The sequence below is a fragment of the Bemisia tabaci genome, chromosome 9, assembly GCF_918797505.1.
Source record: "Bemisia tabaci chromosome 9, PGI_BMITA_v3".
In the NCBI taxonomy this organism is placed as follows: domain Eukaryota; kingdom Metazoa; phylum Arthropoda; class Insecta; order Hemiptera; family Aleyrodidae; genus Bemisia; species Bemisia tabaci.
In genome coordinates, this window is record NC_092801.1 from 34555131 (window position 1) to 34578068 (window position 22938).

Here is a 22938-nt window from a genome sequence, read left to right on the forward strand (position 1 = left end):
TTGATTATTGAGCGCGCTATGCTATAGCGGGCTCATTGGAATACCCCTCAAGGCGGCCGGTGAATCTAGATGCTAGTCCCATTGCATCCTGGGTTATTTCTAAAGCCTCCTCGTGGCGGGAGCGTAGTTGAATTTTCGCATCGTTATAATTAAATGTGGAGACCGTATAGGGTACTGGTAACTGTTGTTCAATCAATCCCAAGAATAAAGGAACCTATTATGACATTTCGTGTCCTGCTAAAGCTCTGTAATATTTAAGTAGATACTGGTTTATTTTGAGGAAATGGGTGTTTGAAAAAGTAACTTTTGGTTACACGAGCAAGCCCGAAGCCGTGTACGTTTTATAAGCGTGTTTCTGATTGGTCGTTAATTTGGTATATTGTGCGCAGTGAACGACTGCGCACCTATTCAGTGCTGTGCGTTTTTGTGTGTAAGTGAAGTGGTCATCTGTCAAGGCGGATAAAGAAAGGTGGTCGCATTCCGTACCCTCTTGACGTCACGCGGTATCGGGTACATCGGGTACAAGGGCCGGACGAGGCAGGGGGAGTCAACCCGACCGCGCGTGCCGCTGCGCGCCACGGCGTACCCGTACCCGCCTGACGTCACAGATCTTCAAGATGGCAGCCAAAATCGAAATGCGACCACCTTCCTTTATCCGCCTTGATTCATTGTTAGTGTTGGGGATATTTTCAAGAAAACCGATATTTCAAACGATACGATATTTCTGAAAATATCGAATATTCGGGTCGATACGATATTCAAAATATCGATATTCTAAAATATCGGTATGAAAATATCGTATGTGAGTGTTCGATAATCACCCGCGATTTTTGAAACAGAATTTAAAAGATAGGGATATAGGAATCATAAAATGTATTTATAAATGACTTACACATCAATAGTGAGACTGTAAAAAGCCAAGGATCTCCATTGTACAACGTTGCAAATTTTCTATCAGACTTTTTTTTTTTAAAAAGTAGAAAGCTAATGAATGATATTTCATGAAAATATTTGCGATTCTTCCTTTCTTCTTTCTCACTAATATTTTGTAACAATCCCCTAATTTTTTGGGTTTAAGGGCATGAAAGAAAAGTGGCTAAGTAGTGAAAAAAATATTTGAATTTTATTAAGATTATTATACGAACAGAAATCTCTTAATGATGACTATTTAGAAGAAACAATGAAAATTTGACTCCAATGAGATCAGGTTGGATACATATTGAGTTAAATTCAGTTACTGAAGTACCTAGTTAATTGTTCTTAGTTTATCACATGTTAACAACATAGTTTTATTGAACTTAATACTAGAGGACCAAAACATAATTGAGATCTTACAACCTAAACCAAATAGGTTAATCAAAATATATTATTTAACAAGAGAATAAAGGCTTTGCATTTAATAGTCTCCTCTGGTAACTAAAGTTAGGCACTAAATCCTAGAGTAAACATTTTTACAAAATTTGCTTAGGACTAGACTTACTATGGTGAACAGTCTTCTTAGTAGGAATCAAGAAGTAAGAATTTTTTACTGAGCTCCTCAGTGAAAAAAAAAGCATAAAACATGAAGGAAAAATTGTACTACATTTCCTAAAGACTAATTGAGGGGCTTGGAGGACGAGGCGCATGAGTGCAATCATTATGATTTCAAGGAAAACATGTTTTAAGTTTCAAAATTACATGGAGCCTTATGGCGGGAAGAAAGTTCAAACTCAATTTTTGACGCTTCAAAATTTGATTTTAGTATTGAATTTTTCACAGAATACATGTTACAATTAGTTGTAGAGACAGTAAGTTGGAAATGTAGCCAACGTGTATTAAGATCCAGACAACTGGAAATCTCAATACTATGATATTTAGTTACTATAATATATAATAATTAGTTGTTGTTGAAATCGTTAATATCTCAATTCTTTCAAAACCGCACTTGAGCGCCTTGTCCTGCAAGCCCCTCAATTTTTAGTGTATTTTCCGAAGGAAAAATACACTATTTTGATTTATGAGTTGGTTGCAAACTTTTATTGGAAAATAGTTTGTTAATAACAAAACACAATATTACTGAACTTATCAGTAGAGGTAGGAGCACAATTTCAACAGTATACTATTGAACTTAAAAGAAGTCAAAAAGAAAACAGAACAAAACAAAAAGCAAAAAAGAGAGAGAAAAAAAAAACAAATACGTTTTGAAGAAGATGAGGAACACTTAGTGTTTTCAATGTCCTACAGAATATTGGAACGTTCTGACGGAGCATGCCACATTCTTATTCAGAATCACAGAGTAAACATTTTATTACCTACTTGAGTTTTCAATAGAGCATATCATTTTGAGAACTATTTAGCATCACAAAATAGAAAATTGCACTAAATTTTCATATGTACCTGGTAAATGAGCATCACTATCTTATTATTTATAATTTTACGATGGCATATGGAAGGAAAAAGACGGGAAATAGAATTGGCAATCTAGATTCAAGGAAAATGACAGAAACAATTCCTCTGCTTACCCTGTAGATCAATTAAATAAAGTTGGTTTGGTTCTAGTCAAACAACTGATCTTTGACAGTTTTTGATGCCCAACTACTTTTCGGTGAAAGTAGAATAGGTACACTTTGGAAAATTATACTTATTTTCCCTAACAAGGACTTAAACACTACAGAACAATGTACATGAAATTTGAGAGGTCAAATTGTAAGAAAATAGAGATTCTTAAATGAATGTTTTGATAATGAACACAAGAAAATAAAACTATTTAAGAAATAAAACAAAAGAAATAAAAAAAAAAGAAAAATTCAGTGATGAATTGATGACTAAATTCGAAAAATGGGTAACTCAATTGCAATGCTTATGAACTTATGAAAATTTTTCGATTTTCATCAAATGAGTGAAGAAAACAGAGAAAATCAATGGAAACAGTTGGTTAAAATCTAGTCCAAGATTTTCAAAAGTTGCAATTGATATATTAACTTAGAGAGAAGGCATTTACATACCTATCTAAAATATCTCTTGAGCATAATAGTTACGATGTCCACTGAATTACAGTCATGGAATGGAGAAAGCAAAGCTGTGGAAGTTTATACGGGTCCAATCTGTTGCGGTCATCTGTGAGGATGTCTCCGCAAGTTGAGAACAATCGCTCACTAGGAACAGAAGTTGCTGTGATAGTTAAATATTTTAGAGCAATTTTAGACAGGGATGGAAATACTTCCTTCCTGAGATTCCAAAACTGAATCGGTCTCGTGGATGAGTCACTCAGTGGCTCAGATAAGTACAGTTTAAGTTCCTGGTGAAGACCACCAATCATTGCACCCTCTTGAGATTGTCCGTGGGCTTTTTTTAATTCAATATGATGCCTCCAAATCCCGGTTACTTCCTCTTCTTTTTGAGGCTTTTCTTTATCAGTAGTTTTTTTGGCATTTTTGCGTATCGCCTCTAAGCACTTAATTTCCTCGTTGATCTTGGTACAAGCTCTAGAAAACGCTATGGGATTTTCAGCATGAATACGCTTGAATCGAGGATCCAAAGTCATAGCAATCATCAGAGCTACATGGTTCTCTACGAGCCCAAACCTATCAGCTCTCTCCATTTCATCAATCAAAGTTACTTTCAATAATTTCCCCGTGTCCGTAACAGGTATTAATTTCGTAAGGTCTTTTTTTAGGCAATTAATCAGAGGAATCACTAAACTGGCAGAAAACGAATTTTTCACCGCAAAGATTTTCGGTCGCTTCGTCCATAGGTCTTAAGCAGTTTACCGCATCTCTCAATATTTGTATTTCACAGGCAGTGAGAAGTGAGGGACTGCCAGGAAATAGCAGAGCAACTCTAGTTACGACGTCATTGAGTTCGAGAAATTTCTTAATCATCTTGAATTTGGAATTCCACCTCGTTGGAGAGTATTTGATTAATTTTAAAAATTTCTCTCCTTGGGCTTCCTTAAGGGCATCAGCCTTGGGCTTCCTTAAGGGCATCAGCAGCAGGCCCACTGCTGCGGAAAAATTCGATTAGACTCTCAATCTTTTTAATCGCCACTATTAATACTTCATCACATTCTAGAGCTGCTGTCACAACTAGATTAAGTCGGTGCGCACAGCACCATAGATGCCTATAGTCAGATTTGACTATTCCTTTAGCAGCATTGCAGATATTATCCGCACCGTCGGTCACAATGGCCGTAAGCTGAATGAGCTGAATCTCCCATTGCTTTAAAGTCTCTTCAATGTGAGCTTTTAAGTTTTCACCGGTATGCCTATCTTTAAGATATGTTACTGAAAGAATGGTGCTTTCTAGATGATCATCAACAATGTAGTGAGCAGTGATTCCAAGGTAACTCCTTGAGTTCGAGGTATCTTTCCAGATATCGGTTGTTAGACAAACTGAATCAGCAGTCTTTAATTTTGACTTGACATCTACAGATAAAGCGAGATATTTACTTTCTAGCTGCCTTACCACTTTTTTCCTATCTGGGACTTTCCAAAGGGGGAGAGCAACCTTAGCGAAATGTCTGAATCCTTCTTTTTCTACAGTCCTGAATGGCATGTGATCTTTGGTAATCATAAAAAGGAAGGCATCGGATATAGCTCTCTCCCGGTCTCCACCACCTGGAAAGAGGCAAACACATATTACTTGATGGCTGAAAATCAATATCACTTCTTCAGGTCTTGCAACGTGACTATGCCAATGAGAGCAAAATTCAACAGATAATATTTTAAAACTACTATTGAATGAACTTGTGCCATGATATGAAGAAAGTCAACTTTGCTCGTTAATAATATTTGGATTTATCTCATTCAAGATCTGTTGAAGTTATTCAATTCTCTTTGGTCCAAGTTTAAGCTTAGGATATTCCTTGGTTTGTTTCCTAATATACAGCAATTAAAGAGCACAAAGGGCATAAATGCATCTTCACTTTTCAAAATTTCCACTAACATATTACTTCTTCCTGAATAGCTCTGGCAATTTTAGTCATTTTCCTTAGCACTATCAAGAAGAATCACTGAAAAATTCAGCGAATCGGTTGATTTATTAGCAGATGAATGATCATTTGAAATGTTGAAACATCACAAAACAAAAGTGAAATGTTGAAACAATAGTGATCCAAACTCTTCAAAAGAAGCTCTGAGAACTATAAGATGATGATTGTATTGCAATGTTGCTAAGATAACGGAAGTATATATTATTCTTAAAGCAAATCACAACCACAAGGAGTTACAACTTCTTGAGCTAAAATACTCCAAACAATCCTGATTGATTTTTAATAAAAGCTAGCGAGTCAAAGTGCTTTTGGTTTGCCTTAATAAAAGAATAAGGCTTTATCATCCAAGCAATGTTGCAATGTACTTATCACCTTACCACTCTTAATGCATTGATTAATGCTTCTACGTTCATTTTTAAGTTCTGGATAGTCCCATGCACTACAAGAAAAAAAAGAAAACAAATACTTGAGGTGCCGTCCATAAATGATGCCAAGCTTTTTTGTTCGATTTTGTACCCTCCCGTTCCCTAATGTCAGGCCCTCTTGCTCCTTGTCACCCTCATTTTAACCGGTTTGTCAGACAGTCCCAAGCTCCGCCGCAAAAGCCTGGCCTCATTTCTGGACAGCGCTGAAGAATCAAGCTAGCAGATTTTCTCATGAAAAAATGGTTGTAGAGACACTCGTGTAAATTCTGTCAGCTCATTGATGTAATACGAACTGTTTGGGCCTCCTTACCTTGGTAAGCTCTTTGATATTTCACACTTTCTTTCAGCAGTGGCTGCGAGAGGGTTTTTTTGGGCAGCTTTGATGTCACCGGACCCTGCTGCAAAGATGTGGACGATGGAGGACATCCGGAGCTTGACTGGGCAGCCTCCTGCTGGACAGCATAAACAAATTATTTTTAGGAAAAAAAAAATATTTCCTAGTTCAAGCAGCTGACAATATTCAGACTCCAAGAGAGAGCTTTTTCATCAGGATCTCTAGCAGGGGGCTTTTATAGTTAAATGTCAAATGAATTGTATGAAATTTCAGACTTCATAATGAGCCGTCTTTAACTTCTCGAATTCATTATTAGTCACCTCTGTTCACAGCAAGTCCCTTGACTGGACCATTGGATCTAAATTGCATGATAATATGGTAATTTAAGTTAGAAATTGATGTGCGTAAACAACTGATAGGTAATCTGCGATAAGTCCCAATTCATACCTCAGGATTGACTTCCACGACATCGTCTGGATCTTCTTGTTGTCGTTGGGCTTGTTCAGCCTGTTGTTCTGACCGCTCTGACTCGGGATGTAGTGATTTAAACGTGGTAGGATGTTTCCTCCTCAGGTGGTGATGCAAGTTGCTTGTATTACCGCAAGTCTTTACCACTTGCAGGCATTTGCGGCATCGTCTTTCTGTCTTGTTTGGTGTTTCGTCAAAATATTTATAGATCTCTTTGGTTCTTTTGGTAGGTGGCATTATAATTTACGATAAATTCAACACATTTAAATACAACACGTCACTTTCACATTTCAAAATCGTTGGAATAAAAATACCACACGCTGACGCAATTACTTGTTCGTTGAGTTGGTGTGGTGCCGGGTGCCGGGACGGACAGGAGGATGAGTGAGGCGATGTAGCCATCTTAAGTTTTAGACATGACGTAGAAATAAGAATCGGCCTATCAGGACTAAAGAATTGGCATTGCTGTGACGTAGATGTGCACATTTCTTCGCTTGCTGTCGCTCGCGCCCAACATCAGTATTTTCGATACGATATTCGCAGAAAATATCGATATCGACAAAATATCGTCAGGAAAATATCGATACGATATTTCGACCGATATTTCGAAAAATATCGATATTCTGAAAATATCGATATAATATCCCCAACACTATTCATTGTATTTGTTTGTTTGTTTATCAGTGCCAGACCAGTACTCCTTTTAATTAATTGTTTCAAAGTTAATAATTCGATTTCTTAGTGGTTTTTGTGTTTCTTTATGTGATATAGCCCTTTTCGTCATAGTTCAAGCGTTCAATGGATCCTAATCGTCTTTGAGAACACGGCTAAACCCACACCACAGATGCTTAACATTCATGCGATTGAATGGAAGTGAATTTCTCGGTGATTGAACCTTTCTCTTCTCCTCAGTACTTATTTTCATAATACATGTATTCCATCATGAATTCTCTGTGAAATTTCTCGGAAATGCGTGATTTATTCTCCGGAGAAAAGTTGATAGTGTAGCCCTTATCTAAGCGTCAGCGTCTCAAATACGTACCAATTATGAAACCCTGTGTTTTATTATTTCATTTATATTGTCCACATGTGATTTATAGCAAAGGAATATCCCTTTCTCTCAGGTAACTTATCAAAAATTACAAACCATACCCTCACTCAAAAGCATCTTCTTTCAAAGCCCCTTGGTTAAGATTGTGATTCATCAAGTCGTCAGCTGGTTTTCACAAACACAAGTTCTATCGAGTCAACATTGAACATTAAACACTGTACCTATTAAGCAGATTTGTGACTTTAGAGATTAGGTTTTTCTTCATTTTCCAGTTTCTGAACATGATTTAATGGAAGTTTTCTACTTGGCCTCTGAAAGCACAAGCATAGGCCACATTAAGCGATTCGTATCTCTCATGACTATCAATCTTATTCTACCTAATAAGCGTTTTAGAGCTCACTGAGTGTATGTTGAGACAAAAGTCTAGTATTTTCTTGTCACTGCTCACCAATGGTGCTGTCTGAAAGCATGTATTAACCTGTTATATTGCCGCTGACTTAAAGCTGATCAGATAATGACATTCGTCTCAACATGCGATGAGCAAGCTCTAACAGCGATGCGCAACTGATTGCCTAATCTAGAGGACTTTGCTATCATGATGCTTTTCTTTGGGTTTGTATGTCAAGTGCTCATAATTCTTTGAAATTAAAATGTGTGCGGTCTCCTGGCCCTCAGGTATTTACTTACCTACGTTAATCCTGAACCAAAGGAATCTCTACCGAGTCATAATATTCACTTATCCCGACACACTGCAGCACATGGGCAGTTCGAATGCTATTCTCATCAAAGTGTCAGACTCAAGAGTTTCCAAGATGGCCATTGCCCAGCATTTAAGAGAGCAACCTACCTCATCAGTTTGTGTATCTACTTAGTGGCTGTCTCATTCAAAGATCATGGTTCTCCGCTGATTTGATATTCAACAATTTGCGGAGACCATGGATTGATTGTCCACAGCTGTCAATTTCAACGCAACTCATCAGCCTCTGAATTCACTCATCCACGTACCCTCTCATCCTTCAAATCTTCTACCATATAGTGCAGAGAGTTTGTTTTTCTGTGAGTATTCATGACATCATGTTCTATACCTTTCATTCCTTCAGCACACAGTATTTTTCTTTTAGGTTCGGCTATTAACTTTGACCTGAAATGCCCATTTTGTTTTGACTACATGCTTAGCTAAAACTACTTCGTCACCAAGTGTCCACATTTGTAGTGAAGTGGTGAAGCTGCTCATAAATTAACTGATTTGATTCTCTCTTCTCAGAAACATTGGAATTCCTCACTCAAATATTGCTTCATTTTTTTTGATGGGACAAACTTGATCTTTTCTCAGCGATTAATTTCCCCTCTAGTTCTTATGATGATTTTTTGGGGAAAGGAGGGAGAGGCCAAGGTGCAACAAGTTAGAGTGGGCATGTTCATGTGTTTTCTCGTGTCCTTTTGTATGTTTTTAATTATGCTCTCACTATTTTAGCAATACCTGGCACCCATGGCGTCACTAGAAATCGCCCTGATAAATTCTATTTTTTAAGGAATTCATTGCTCGGGAAGCCTAACCAGTGGAAATTGTTTGTATGTTTCTCTGAGACTCGGCGCTCAGTTGTTAGAAATCTGAGGCCCCAAAATCATTATTCTGCCTCACTTTACTGAAGAAGTAAATGAGGCCATTTTTAATCCAATCTGTCAATTTTTATGTTGATTTTCTAGGGAGTTACCTACAGGAGTGTTAGCAAAGAATGGGGGAATAATGAGTTGCTCGAACATTTTTCTCCCTGAAAAACTGCAAATTCAGTGTCAGGCTCTTCAGGTTTTTTTTGGAGGAGTAGGAGGGGGGCGGGGGACGAAGATAAATTCAGGATGAAAGCTATTTCTTTATTTCGTGGAGAACCCATGTTTAAATTAAAGTAAATTAGGTTAAAAACCAAGATAGACCTTTGCAAGTTATTATTTTTGATTAAAAACAATACCTTAGGGAACCAAATGTTTTTTCACCGAAACAAACGATGTAATGTCTTAGATGACAAAAAACGGGAATAACTTTTAAAACTATCATAAAAATATTTTATTGAACATCAATTACATCAACTCCACGTCAAATGAAACCCATTAATGCCCTTGGAATTGTATTAGGATCACTATTTGATGAGGACTTTGAATTTGAAAGTAGCTTCGTAAAGTGCATGACCAAAATCCCAAGTGCACAGCTTGCCATAAGTAGCAATTACATTGTAACAATATTGCAATTCTACTGAGTGTTGTGTATGTTGCCTAGCTCCTATTTGAAGGGGTCCCGTTCATTGAAACTTGTTGCAATTTTTCAATGCATTGCATATTGCCTATCTTTCTGACACATGGAACTCATTTTGTTGATTGTTTAAAATCAGCATAAATCGACTAATGAATGATGTAAAAATGTTGCAATTTAATGGTAAAAAAATTACAATTGTATTGAAATCAAACTGCAGTTTAATTTCAATATTTTCGTTGCACTGTGCTACTTGGGATGCGTAGTACCCGTGGCGCTGTACTTTTCAGTAGCTCTTTCTGAGGTTCACTTTCTTTGATGAAGCTTTGAGGGAAAGGAGGGGATGCTCTTCGCACGGGGGTGGATTTAAGGATTTTTTTACTCGGAAAAATTAACCCTCTTATGACAATATAAAATGTTGAAATTCAATGTCCGTGACCCCCAAAAATCGCCCTTCAGCTACCGTTTCAAAACACCGAAGTCGTAAGGTAGTTGCAACTGAGAAGGAGAAGTTCTAGAGGCAAAACAGTATACTTTTTTCTTTGAAGGGAAAAATAGCATACATATCTATAGTAAACAAGGGAAAGTGGGTAAAATTAAATTTTAGCAATAAAATTCATAAAAAAATTCACTTCATTCAAATTCACTTTCATAACAAAACAAATCACTTTCAACCAAGTTTCCTCAGAACTCCCTTGAGGGACCTCAGTACCTCCCTCACAAAAATCTCGAGATTGACTCAACGAAATTCACTTGAGGAAATTTGGAGGCGACTCGAAGCGCGGTTCGAGTCGAGGAAATTTCGAGTCGCGTCTTAAAATACCGTCAATTCTCGAGGACACTCGAAAAGCGTACTCAAGGAAATCTCGAGTCGAGGAAGTTTCGAGTAACGTCTTAAAATTCCGGCCTAAGAGTTTTAGTAATGATAATTTTTCACATTCTTTTTGCATGAATCATTACAGGGCCACAACTTCTAAAGATTTTCAAGAACAGCTGTATTTTTCTTTAATTAATTTATATTTTTTAAAAACTATAAATGAAACCGGCCACACTACTATTCCCATTATTGTGAAATCACTGTTAGTTAAACCACTGGTTAGCTTCACAAAAGAATCAAAGATTATTAATTACCAGTTGCTTCATAAGCACTACTATATCCATAGGTACAACAGGAATTTGACGTCAATGTTGAGTATGCAATATATATTCCATCCGTGAGGTATTAATATATATAAGCCACAATTTTTCGAAGAAGGATCAGCCTGAATATGATAAAACAGATATATTCTTACGGCGCGCTCTTCCAACACCAAGTGTTGGGTCTTTCAGCTTGTTTTGTTTTTTAATCGCTTCATCACAGCAAATTGTAAGTCACCTTGTAGACGTTGTGGTGCTGATTATATGTTTTTTCCTTTTTTGTTACACACTCATTAAAAAAATAAAAAATACATAAAATTTAATTAGAATCAGATGCTAAAGCACCGCTTAGAAATAAAATTATTTTACTACTACTATAACGTCTACAAGGTGACTTACAATTTGCTGTGATGAAGCGATTAAAAAACAAAATAATCAATTGCAAAAACGTAATTCTAGGGAGTAGTATCGAACCCCGGACCTGCAGCACCGTAGGCGAGCGCGCTACCGTTTGGGCAACTGTCTCACTTGTACGCAAGGACACTCGGATCGCATTAAAACATGCGCGCACAGTAGGCTCAACTTGAGCGCGTCGCTGACACGAAAAAACGGCAACTTCAAAAATTCATAACTCAAAAACGGCTGGGCATTGGCACCTAAAAAAAAATACGGTTTCTTATATTAACCTATTCTACCTCTCTGCCAAATTTGAACCCGATCTGAGGTGGACAATCGGTAGCCTCCCCTTGTAAGCCATAATTTATTCCGTCAAAGTTCTGAGAGCTTGGCACGTGTAGACAAGACTTGCCGGGTAATTGCTTAAATCGATAGACAAAGCGATAGACCAAGAAGACGTAATAAGTACTGAGCAATCCTATTGGTTGAAATGGGTATTCTTATAGACTAAGGGGAAAATGACGGACTAACTAAAGGGTCCTTGTGGGTTGTCGTTTGTTAGTCTATTACCTACCTACTTTGTTTATTGCTACCACTCGCTTCCACCAATAGGATCCCTCCTCATCCTTTTTCTTCTTCTTTGTCTATCGATGTGTCTACCAATTTCAGCAACAAAGGCGGATCCAGCAATTCGGCAACACCGGATTTTCTCCATTTAAAGCCATGCTAAAAGATCGATTCTTGTCGGAGCATCTGACCCCTCTAAGAATCGGTACATTTCCATAGGTTTAAATGGAGCAGATACAATGTTGTCAATTTGCTGGATCCGCCAATGTTCAGCAATCAGTACGCTAATCTATAGTCTGTACATCGTTCCATCTCACTCAAAGTCGATATCTTTCAGATTTACATCGGCAACAAGATGATCTGCTCGACCAAGACCAAATCCTTCGCGAAGCCCACGTACCAGAAAACCCCCGAGGGCGCACGGTGGTACACGAACGTCAAAGTCGGGACACCGATGACCCCGGCCGAGATCGCGCAGTTCGAGAAAGACTGGGCGGCGATCCTCAAAGAACAGGAGGAAACCAAGAAGAGGTTGAAGAAGGAGGCGGAGGAGAGGGAGCGCAAACACAAGGAATGGGAGAGACAGCACAAGGAACAAATGGCCGCTCTGGACGCGCGATTGGCTCGGGAAGAAGAAGAGAGGGAACGCGAACGGAAGGAAAGGGAGCGACAGCAGAAGGAGAGGATGGACGCTCTGCAAGCGAGGTTGAAGCGAGAAGCAGAAGCGAGGGCGAGACAGCAACAAGAGTGGGCAAAGGAAAGGGAGAGACAGCAGGAAGAAAGAGCGAGACAGCAGGACGAGAGGGACAGGGTAAGGGAGATACAGCGACAAGAGAGGGACAAGGAAAGGGAAAGACGGGATCGGGAGAGGGAAAAGGAAAGGGAAAGACGGGAAAAGGAAAGGGAAAGACGGGACCAGGAGAGGGAAAAGGAAAGGGAAAGACGGGAACAGGAGAGGATGAGTTGGCGCCAGCAGCGAGAGGCCAGGCGAACACCCTCCTGGAGTAGAGGGGATTCCTTCAGTTGGTGGTAACTTCAGCCGTCCTGCAGGCTGATTATTTAATTCGATAGACAAAGGGATAGACAATGAAGATGCAATGAAAACTGATCGTTTTGTGTTCTCATTCTATCGCTTTGTCCATCAATATTAACAATCAGCCCGCTGTGCGCTAAAAAAAACCCCCCTTCAGTCGTCAGCTTTTGAAAACAACATAAAGGCCGTTTTGTACAAAGGGATCAATTTCAATCTTCGAATGTGAATGTTTACGCTGATGAAGTGTTAAATTTTTTGGCTCGCATGACATTTTTGTTCCTGGAAGTTGTGTAAATACATCAATTCATTTCAGCAAATATTTTTTGGTTCTATTTCCCTTTTTTTACGAGCAGGACGAGTACGTTGCCTGATCGCGTCGTGAATTTACTGAAGTAGAGCCATGGCTGTGTCGCAGGCAATCGCCGTGTAAAATCGCAGTATGTGTGTTACATAAAAACGTGGAAAAATTTTGGAGTAAAGAACCACTGTATGGAGTTCAATATCGTTGAAATTCAATCAGAGTTGAATGTATGTTACCCACAAGCACATTAGAGAGTGCGTGTAGTAAAGTCAGTGAACTCACAAGCAGATCGGTTTTGTTCGGATAGGCAACTAAACCAACTGCCTGGTAATGCGGAGAGTTTCTTTGGGGGTTGAAGGCGCTCCAAACCGGTGTCGTGCTTCGAATCTTTACTATATCGACGCAAATTATCGCAATTTGACGAGTTAATGTAAGTGCCACGTTTGCAAATTGCCGTTGATCTCTGATTGCCTACGACAATTACTCAAGAGCAGAACCGTCTTCTGGGGCTCCTACTAGAATATCTATTTTATAGATTGGGAGAATATGGACAGGTCTGTAATCACAAACAACCGCCAAGTCTTTATTGATAGATACCTTACTTTGTATAGTCGTTAGCAACCAGTTTTTGCAACTCTAGTCTATACTAAAATGGATTCCACCTCTACTTTTAGGTCGGCATCAATTTTTTTACAGTCTGTACTGCCGTGATAGCGAAGCGAACCGTAAGTGGAAAAATGAAGTTCTGAGAAAACGGGCTCAGAAGCTTCTGACCGGAACATTTTATGGAAAGAAGCCTCTGTTTTTTGTCTAATTGCCGTTAATCGTCCAGAAGACTCCTAGAAATCGTATGGATGATTAAAAATCGACTGATTTCAGTTCCATTACATAAAAAGGGTATTTTTCATTTTCCTGGTAGATTATTGTTAGGCAAGACAGCCGTAAGTGCTATCTTCTGCATGCTTTCGTGGTTGCGTTTTGGACGCACAACAAACACATTTTCAGGCTAGAATTCGGCAGATGAGGGCGGCATTCCTCTTGAAAGCACTGTTTTCATTGGCTCTCATGCACCTACGGCTGTCTTGAAAAAACCATGTCATTTTTTGTGCACTTTCGATTTTCTCCTACGTCTCCTTTTCATTAAATTAGGATGAATTTTGCTGTTTTAGCTGTCTCAGTAATTTCATCTAAAAGAGTTTAGACGAATTTTAAAGAAAACTCGATTTCGAAAATTTTGCACTTACGGCTCTCTCCGCTTGAGCTTGAGTGCTTACATTTTTTCATTGATGTGTTTCTCGTGATGCCCTTTCATTTTCTGCCGTCTCCGGCGAATATGCCTTTTTATGCGAGAGAGCACTCACTGTCAGCGCTCAAAATGCGAGAAACTTGCCAAGTGAGAGTCAACAAGGGGAGAAATCTCTCTCCGGCCCATTTAGATCATAATTCTAGTGAATTTCAGGAAATCCTCGATTAACGATGTGGGATTGGACGCGCGCGACTTCGTAATCGGGAATCATTGCCTCCCACCATTGTAGCTTTTAAATTGAGTTTCCTTTTTTCCTAATCAGCAGAAAATCTTCTACTTGCGGACCATGGTACAAATAGGTTGATCAATTCCCCTCAGAGTGTTAGTCCCTCACTTCGCCGACTGGAAACATAGCGGTTTACAAGTGCATACTGCTTTTTCTACTGATCTCATCGGTGAGTTTAATTTCCTCCATTTTCCTTATCCTCTGAAATTTTCTTAATTCTTTTCTCAGAAATTGAGGTGATGTGAATTTTCATGTTCTTCCAAAAATTAACTGTCACCTGTACAGAAAAAAGATTATTTTTTTCCATGGTGGCCGGGGGAGGGGTCGGGCAAAGATTATGAAAAACTTTATTGCTTTTTGAGATGATTGCCACTCCTTGTTGTATATTTCACACCTAGTTTGCACGGCTTAGTACTTAGTTTACACTTCATAGCTCTGAATTTCTTCACAGAATTTTTATCAAGAATTAGAGGTGGTTATCAAAGTTAGTCACATTTCCGCGCGTTTGTTTGTGGCCGCGTGACGGGCGGGGGGCATTGCCCCCTAGTATTATTGGTATAGATCGGGTCTGAACTAATCTTTCAGTTGAACTTGTGTTTAGACCCGATATTCACTAAAATCATAAGTAATTTTTTCCACGGAATCGCAATTTGTATTATTAATGCACGTCGTGAAGCATTTACAGTGGACTCTCGATAATTCGAAATTGAAGGGAATCGGCTTTTTCTTCGAATTAGCGAGGTTTCGAAATATAGAGAGTTCGAATTAAGGAGATTCCGTGTGGAGAAATTTTGAATTAGAGAGGTTCAAATATAGAGGGGTAAATAGACAGATTTACGCCAAAAGGAACAAAAATATCAGTTTATTTCTTTGCGGAAGTAAATATTACATTTAAGAGTAACCTAAAATACCAGAGTTTTATTTTTGGAAGTAGTCAGTGATTTTTGATTGATTGAGAATACTCCACCTTGCTCTGTCAACAATTCAACATTGTTCTCCAAAGTTACCAGTGCATCGAAAACATTATCATCGAGATCCAGCCGTTCAAGATAAGAGCGAACGGAACAGTTGACTTCGAATTGTAGAGGTAATGTACCGTCTTATTTCGAATTATAGAGGGAGAACCATATTTACTTCCCACACTTCGAATTGCAGAGAGAATTTTCGTCGCAATTTCAACTTAGCGAGGGCCGTGCCAGCTGAAAAATTTCGAATTAACGAGGGGAGAAAAATACATTTATTTTCTTCGAATTAGCGAGAGATTTTCAAGGGAAACAGACTTTCCTTCGAATTATCGAGGTTCAAATTATCGAGAGTTCACTGTATTAAGTCATAGTTCCGAGTCTGCGACTTTTTCGAAGTGGTGAAAGTCATGAGCACAAGCTCCAGAAAAATGTTACTTTTGCTGATCCAATATAACGCAATTCGAATGGAAAATGGATCGAATTACCTCGTTTTTCATTGTTTGACTCAATATTTTCTGAATTCATCAATATGTGAAAAGAAATGTTTGCACGGAAAAAAATAGGGCTGGTTGAGTCGCCCACCATATTTTTTCCGTGTGGTTTTAATCAGGGCCGGATTTACCCACTTGCAGCCCACGGGCAGCCTGTATTTTGCTGCCCCCTTCTCATTCGTTTTGAAACATCATTAAAAACCATCAAGTGAACGTGCCGGAGGTAGCGGGGTGCATAAAAAGCGTTTACTCGTGTTAGACACATTTTTTGCGTAAGCCCTGTCAACACTACTAGCAAAAGTTCACGGAACTTTGTGCGACAGTTAAGTCCCGTAAACCTATTTCTTTGTGGACAAGGCCTTCCATTTATAAGCATTGAACGAAAAAATTAAGAGAGAACAAACATAAATGTGGTTTAATAATTTCAACTTCCGCCGCCGCTCCGCGCTGTATTTGGCGCAATGCGGGAAGTATTCCTACAGTCTTGTAGGCGCTATGCGTTTCACGCCGGCCGCTGCTGACCACACTGTGTCTGACGCAATGCGTGAAGTATTCATGCAATCTTGTAGGCGTTAATATGTGTTACATGCCGACCGCCGCGCCGAGGGCTTCTCCTTTTCATCTCAAGTCCTCGACATCATTCTTCTCTGCGCTGAGCTTCAGGCCAAATGAGCTTGTTCAGCAATTCGTAATTCTTGCATTTTTGGAAACTAGAGAGTGCACAGAGTTCACAGGAATTTTCCCCGATTTTTTTGAGCAATATTAACCCACGAAATACGAGTCCAAAAGTCCGTATTTTGGGCTCCCATTTAAACGCGCGCCGCTTGGCCCATCTCAAAATGGCGCCCATTTTCTCCGTCCGGCGGTGGCCACACTTTTGACCCGGCGTGCCGGCGGGTACCTCTGCATACCTCTGCCGTGTGTGGGTCGTATGTCGTATAAACAAACGAAGATTGATAACACAAATGATCCGAGTAACTCGATATCTCTTAATATTAAATAATTTAAATCCATTTTCGACTTCAACCAAGCACTTGGCAAAAATATTCATCGTATTTTACAACCAGGAGCCACGGCCTATCGGCTCATTTTAAGGTGCATTCTGAAAATCAGTGTTACAAGTCCAGTGTCCAAACCCAGACTTTCTTCCTTTACTTTTTTTGACCATTCTCTTTTCATTTTCGCCTCAAATCAAATGTTTAGCAGTTTCTTTGTCTTGAGTATGTGGTCCTGAATTCATTCAAGAGTTAGAAGTTCACCATTTATTTAGTATTATAGCCTTTTGACCTCTCAAGCTTTACCGATATGATCTCATGTAGTTCGAGGTTTCTTTGGCCCAAACCAAGTGATTACACATCTGATGTGTGTCTTATGGCTCTTCAAATTCGCAGTTTAGAACTAAATCAGAAACTACAGTTACTTAATCCAGTTCTGCTCTCTTGTTCAATGTTTGTCATAAGTGTTTGTTCGTGTCTGTTCTTTATAAGTGACCACTGTAGTGCATATACACAGTTATGCTATCGGTACAGGTATTATTTCTTGTTTTCTACAGTCAGGACTTTCTCTTAAGCGCAATAATTTACCAAAGAAATTCACCTAGTTGCGTAAATAATTTGGTGTATAGATATTCTGTTAATGTCTCCTTGCGGTGATGCAAAGTTTCTGAGATCTGTCATAAGTGGATTTTGCATTTAGACGGTCACTCTTGTCTGATAAAATTACTGCTCTACTTAGCAGCTTCAAATTTATACTTTGATCTCTGATTCATCACTAAATGACACTCGTGCGGTGTCATTTATCTTTAATCAGTTCAAAGCTATTTCGACAATGAATCATCAAAGGTCCGATCGAAGAAGGAATTTTCTTGTGAGTGCTGTGGCTGAACCGACATCACAACTCTACTATTGAAAGCATGAACCAAGACATGATCATTCGTCTGGAAGTGGAAATATTTTGCAACTCATCAGCAGGCCGATTATTGAAGGCTTAGAGCAACCCGACAAGACATCAAATTCCGATATATTGCATGGATAAGATAGGGCTATGTCTTTTCATGTCGGGCTGACATAGTTTCAATAATCGGGCAGCTGGTAGTTTAACAGGTAAGATTTGTAAAGTCACTTAGGTATTACAAGTTACATTCGCATCTCTTGTGGAACAGTTTATGTAATTATGCTTACCTTTGTGGAGATTAATTGATAACAAAGCGAGCATATCAATATCATAGCCTAACTAGAAAACCACTTACGTAGATTCACAAAGTTTCAGACTTTCTGTTTCTCTTCGATTATAAAATCATGCAACGAAATGTTACAAATATCATCCCCAGATAACCTTAACCATGTTCCTGACTTTATCTTATGGGAGGATGTAATTCTATGTCTTTTCAAAATCCTTCCATTCGTCTGTACCTGAGAAATTCAGTAAACCAGCAGACTTTCGGACTTTTAACAAGAATCGTCGGCAACTTTACCATTGAAATGATTCTTAGGTGTTTTTGAACAAAGAGATTTTATTAAAATTTTTGTTGGACAGGTTTGATTCACCTTGAATTCTTAAATAGAGAGAAAAAAAACATTTTCTTCACTATAGAAAGAAATGAAACTGACCAAGCTGTAGGTAGGTAAGTAGTTTTTGATTACTTCATTCCATGAAATATGATGAGCCTTATTGCTGCAGGAAACGCAACATATAGCAGGAATCCTCAAATAAATTTTATGTCTTGTACAATGTCTGTTGATACTTAAGTATATGATGATACCTATGAAGTACAAAATTTCTGAAAAGACACTGGGAATACCAGCAGAGTCATCTCAAAATTTTCTCTCAGGAACAAAACTAAAAATTGTGGAAGTTTCCTAAGAATGCTCTCAAGACAAATTTATGTATTATTCATAGATGAAGTGTAGCCTGCTACATATCATGTCGTATTCCTCTTCAAATATACATGCAGGTGAGTAGATTTTGAAATTTTGAGCGCACAATTTGCTTATGAAAGAAGCGAGCACTACCATGATTTCCACTTACCATTACCACTTCCTGATAAATTTATATGAGTTGATGCTTTTGAAAGTTGAGTTGAGATGTCGGTTCAGCCACAGCACTCACCAGAAAATTCCTTCTTCGATCGGACCTTTGATGATTCATTGTCGAAATAGCTTTGAACTGATTAAAGATAAATGACACCGCACGAGTGTCATTTAGTGATGAATCAGAGATCAAAGTATAAATTTGAAGCTGCTAAGTAGAGCAGTAATTTTATCAGACAAGAGTGACCGTCTAAATGCAAAATCCACTTATGACGGATCTCAGAAACTTTGCATCACTGCAAGGAGACATTAACAGAATATCTATACACCAAATTATTTACGCAACTAGGTGAATTTCTTTGGTAAATTATTGCGCTTAAGAGAAAGTCCTGACTGTAGAAAACAAGAAATAATACCTGTACCGATAGCATAACTGTGTATATGCACTACAGTGGTCACTTATAAAGAACAGACACGAACAAACACTTATGACAAACATTGAACAAGAGAGCAGAACTGGATTAAGTAACTGTAGTTTCTGATTTAGTTCTAAACTGCGAATTTGAAGAGCCATAAGACACACATCAGATGTGTAATCACTTGGTTTGGGCCAAAGAAACCTCGAACTACATGAGATCATATCGGTAAAGCTTGAGAGGTCAAAAGGCTATAATACTAAATAAATGGTGAACTTCTAACTCTTGAATGAATTCAGGACCACATACTCAAGACAAAGAAACTGCTAAACATTTGATTTGAGGCGAAAATGAAAAGAGAATGGTCAAAAAAAAGTAAAGGAAGAAAGTCTGGGTTTGGACACTGGACTTGTAACACTGATTTTCAGAATGCACCTTAAAATGAGCCGATAGGCCGTGGCTCCTGGTTGTAAAATACGATGAATATTTTTGCCAAGTGCTTGGTTGAAGTCGAAAATGGATTTAAATTATTTAATATTAAGAGATATCGAGTTACTCGGATCATTTGTGTTATCAATCTTCGTTTGTTTATACGACATACGACCCACACACGGCAGAGGTATGCAGAGGTACCCGCCGGCACGCCGGGTCAAAAGTGTGGCCACCGCCGGACGGAGAAAATGGGCGTCATTTTGAGATGGGCCAAGCGGCGCGCGTTTAAATGGGAGCCCAAAATACGGACTTTTGGACTCGTATTTCGTGGGTTAATATTGCTCAAAAAAATCGGGGAAAATTCCTGTGAACTCTGTGCACTCTCTAGTTTCCAAAAATGCAAGAATTACGAATTGCTGAACAAGCTCATTGCGCGTTTAGTCCCTCTCTTAACTCGACTGATTGCAGATGCTGTCTCTTGTATCACCGGAAAACAACAAAATTAGAAATTACTGTACTCTCAGGAAAGAGAGATTTTGTCTTCTTTTCTCATTGATATTTTTTTTCTAAATCTGATTTTTTTTATACCTACATCTGAAAAAATTGCAAAATTTGCCGCCATGGGCCGCGGCCCATGTGGCCACCCCCTTAATCCGGCCCTGGTTTTAATGGTACCACACCATGTCAATATGACTATCGATGGACTATCAATTTCTAGTGATCGTTACCTTACAGTATCATTGTGTCAATAATCATGAATACTCATAACAGAATTTATCTTACGTCTTGAAAAATTTGCCATACTCGTTTTTAGCGTGGATCACATTTAGAGATTCAATTCAATGCGACCATCTAATTCTAGGTTAAATTAAATAAGGAAACATCAATTGGACGTATTTCTACCACACAGAACTATGTGCGGGCGGGAAAGATCGGGTGTGCTCGTCAGTTCTCGGTCGAAAAGAATGCATGGGCAATTGGGCATTATGAAGGGTCAGTTACGTCAGCGGCAACAAAGCAGTCGTTGTCGCCCTTCTTCCTTTTTAACTCAGGAGCCCTGTCCACAACGCTCTTTTGCCATGCTCATGGCTCATGAGTTTCGCATTCAGTCGGCACATAGTTCTGTTTGCTGAATTCAACATTCCCCTTTTTTTCCATTTCACCAAAAGGAATCATGCCCACTGACCACAATGTTTCTTACTCACCTTGTCGCGAGCTCATTCCATCTTTCCCACCCGCTTATAAATCTGCTCGGTAGAAATACGGCCAATTGCAGTGCTTTATTCCGTACCCTGTTAAATGATCCACCATGTCAGCATCCTAGAGCCGAAAGGTACGTAACTCACGCAAAACAAGTCAGTGGTGTTTTCCAAATTTTCATTAACTGTTCCGTGTTTGCGAAAAATTTGATAGCCCTACACACGCCAAATGTGAGATACGAAGTTTCAAAAATCGTCATTTACATTGAAATCAATGATGCCGATGCGCAGTTTTCCCCCTATATCTCAAAACGACTGAAATGGAGTTCTGTATCTTTAGGTTCTAGGGTACTAATACACTTCATACTTGTTTTATCTTAAAATATGTTTATGATCGACCACGCGTGTCATAGGTCCCGCATGCGCTGCCTATGAGCCCTGCGTCGCCGCTGCAGATGAGCCAAGGTGTTCTCCACCAGATTTTGGAGGATGCAAAAGAGCTGAAGGGAGGAGAACTAGAAAGATCGCACGAAAAATCACTGGACACTTTCGAAGGTTATTTCCACAAAGCAGCAGAGGAAACAGGAGCGCACATAAAACGCGAGGCAGAAGACTGGGAAACTCAAAGTCAGGAGACAGAAGTACAAGCGCGCTCACAAGAAATGACCGAGGAATGGAATAAGCAGGACTGCGAATCGGAATGGCGTTTGCTGCAAGAAGTAGCGAAACCGGAGACTCAGCAGATGGAAAAGGCAGCAGATCTGGACGCGAGTTTTAAGCAAATCGTAGCGGACAAGGCTAGACAAGGTCGCGGAAAGCGTGAGATAGAAGATCGAGAGAGCCAAGAGACGGAAATACAAGTAGAAAGGGGATGGGAAAGGCAAGAGAGAGAAATGGAATCCCCTTCTAAAGAAAACGCGGATGCATGGGAGGAGAAGAGGGGAAAAATTGAAGAGATACGTAAATGGCTGGAAACACTGCTATGAAAGATGGTCAGTCTAAGACCGTCGTCCTGCAATTTAAAAGACACAGCGATAGACCAAGAATATCAAGGGACAATGGGAGCTGATTCTATTGGTTGAAACGGGCGGTTGTCAAAAACTTAGGTGCAAAACGATGGACAAAGTATAGGGTCTCTCGCTCTTGTGGGTTGCCGTTAGTTATTACTTATCCGTTTTGTCCATCAAAACCACCCACTTCGACCTACAGGATTGTGTCTTTTTATTTTTATCTTTTTTGTCTATTGTATTTCTAGCCTTTTTAATAGTTTTCGCCTCTTTTTCCTTTGATAGATCTTAAATCTAAAGAAAACTATAAAAAACAAACTTTTCAACGACAAGATGAACTTTTAAACATTCGATTATCTTCCTCCAAGATCTTCGTCTGATCTACATATGTCCTATTTTGCTCGAATGTTTTGCTCTGTTTCAGCTCAAGTTGTCTAAATACAAAGCTTCATTCCAACAGTTATTTCCATTATTTTACTCCTCTTTTGCCGCAGTGATGGGTCTAAAATGAGATAACCAGTAGTGATCCAACGAAATCGAAGAACTGAGGGTCGTTCACTCCTCAGAATTAAAATCATTACAAAAATATTAATCAATTGGTCTGAATCCGTAAGTGTTCGTGTTTTTTTCGCCCCTTAATGCTCATCATCAACTACTGTCTGACGTAGATCTATCAGGTAAGTACATCAATGTCAAAAACTTCGATTTAATCATTTCCATTTTAAACCCAATGATTACGCAGAATTGTCCCGGATCACATCTGAATTCTGATTGAAATATTCGTTTTATGGAATCTGAACGATTCGAGGTTGTCATATGGTGAAACAACATTTTAATCATAACATAATCCCCCGTATCTAATCCATCAGCCCCCTAGGCTCATCATGCAACCCCGCGATGATGTCGGTTAAATAGTTTAGTTTTTGCCGAAAAATCAGAGG

The 22938-nt window shown here is 39.0% G+C and overlaps 3 protein-coding genes across 3 annotated transcripts in view; 2 read left to right on the forward strand and 1 right to left on the reverse strand.

Annotated features, from left to right (window-relative positions):
* LOC140225387 (uncharacterized) overlaps positions 1-12942 on the forward strand; it is a 15712-nt gene extending 2770 nt beyond the window's left edge. The window contains exon 2 of the mRNA XM_072304118.1: positions 11930-12942. Coding sequence (XP_072160219.1) covers positions 11930-12625 — 696 coding nt within the window. The 3' untranslated portion in view covers positions 12626-12942. The remainder of the gene's footprint in view (positions 1-11929) is intronic.
* LOC109040320 (E3 SUMO-protein ligase ZBED1) lies at positions 3940-10855 on the reverse strand. Its single transcript, XM_019056220.2, has 3 exons — positions 6176-10855; positions 5705-5843; positions 3940-4595 (listed from the first exon to the last, which is right to left on the reverse strand). Exons 1-3 carry the CDS (start codon positions 6431-6433, stop codon positions 3940-3942), a joined length of 1053 nt encoding a protein of 350 aa, XP_018911765.2. The 5' UTR covers positions 6434-10855.
* Positions 12943-13768: 826 nt separating the features above from the next.
* On the forward strand, positions 13769-22911 carry LOC140225390 (uncharacterized). Its single transcript, XM_072304143.1, has 2 exons — positions 13769-14627; positions 21404-22911. Exon 2 carries the CDS (start codon positions 21422-21424, stop codon positions 21974-21976), a length of 555 nt encoding a protein of 184 aa, XP_072160244.1. The 5' UTR covers positions 13769-14627; positions 21404-21421; the 3' UTR covers positions 21977-22911.
* Positions 22912-22938: the final 27 nt, after the last annotated feature.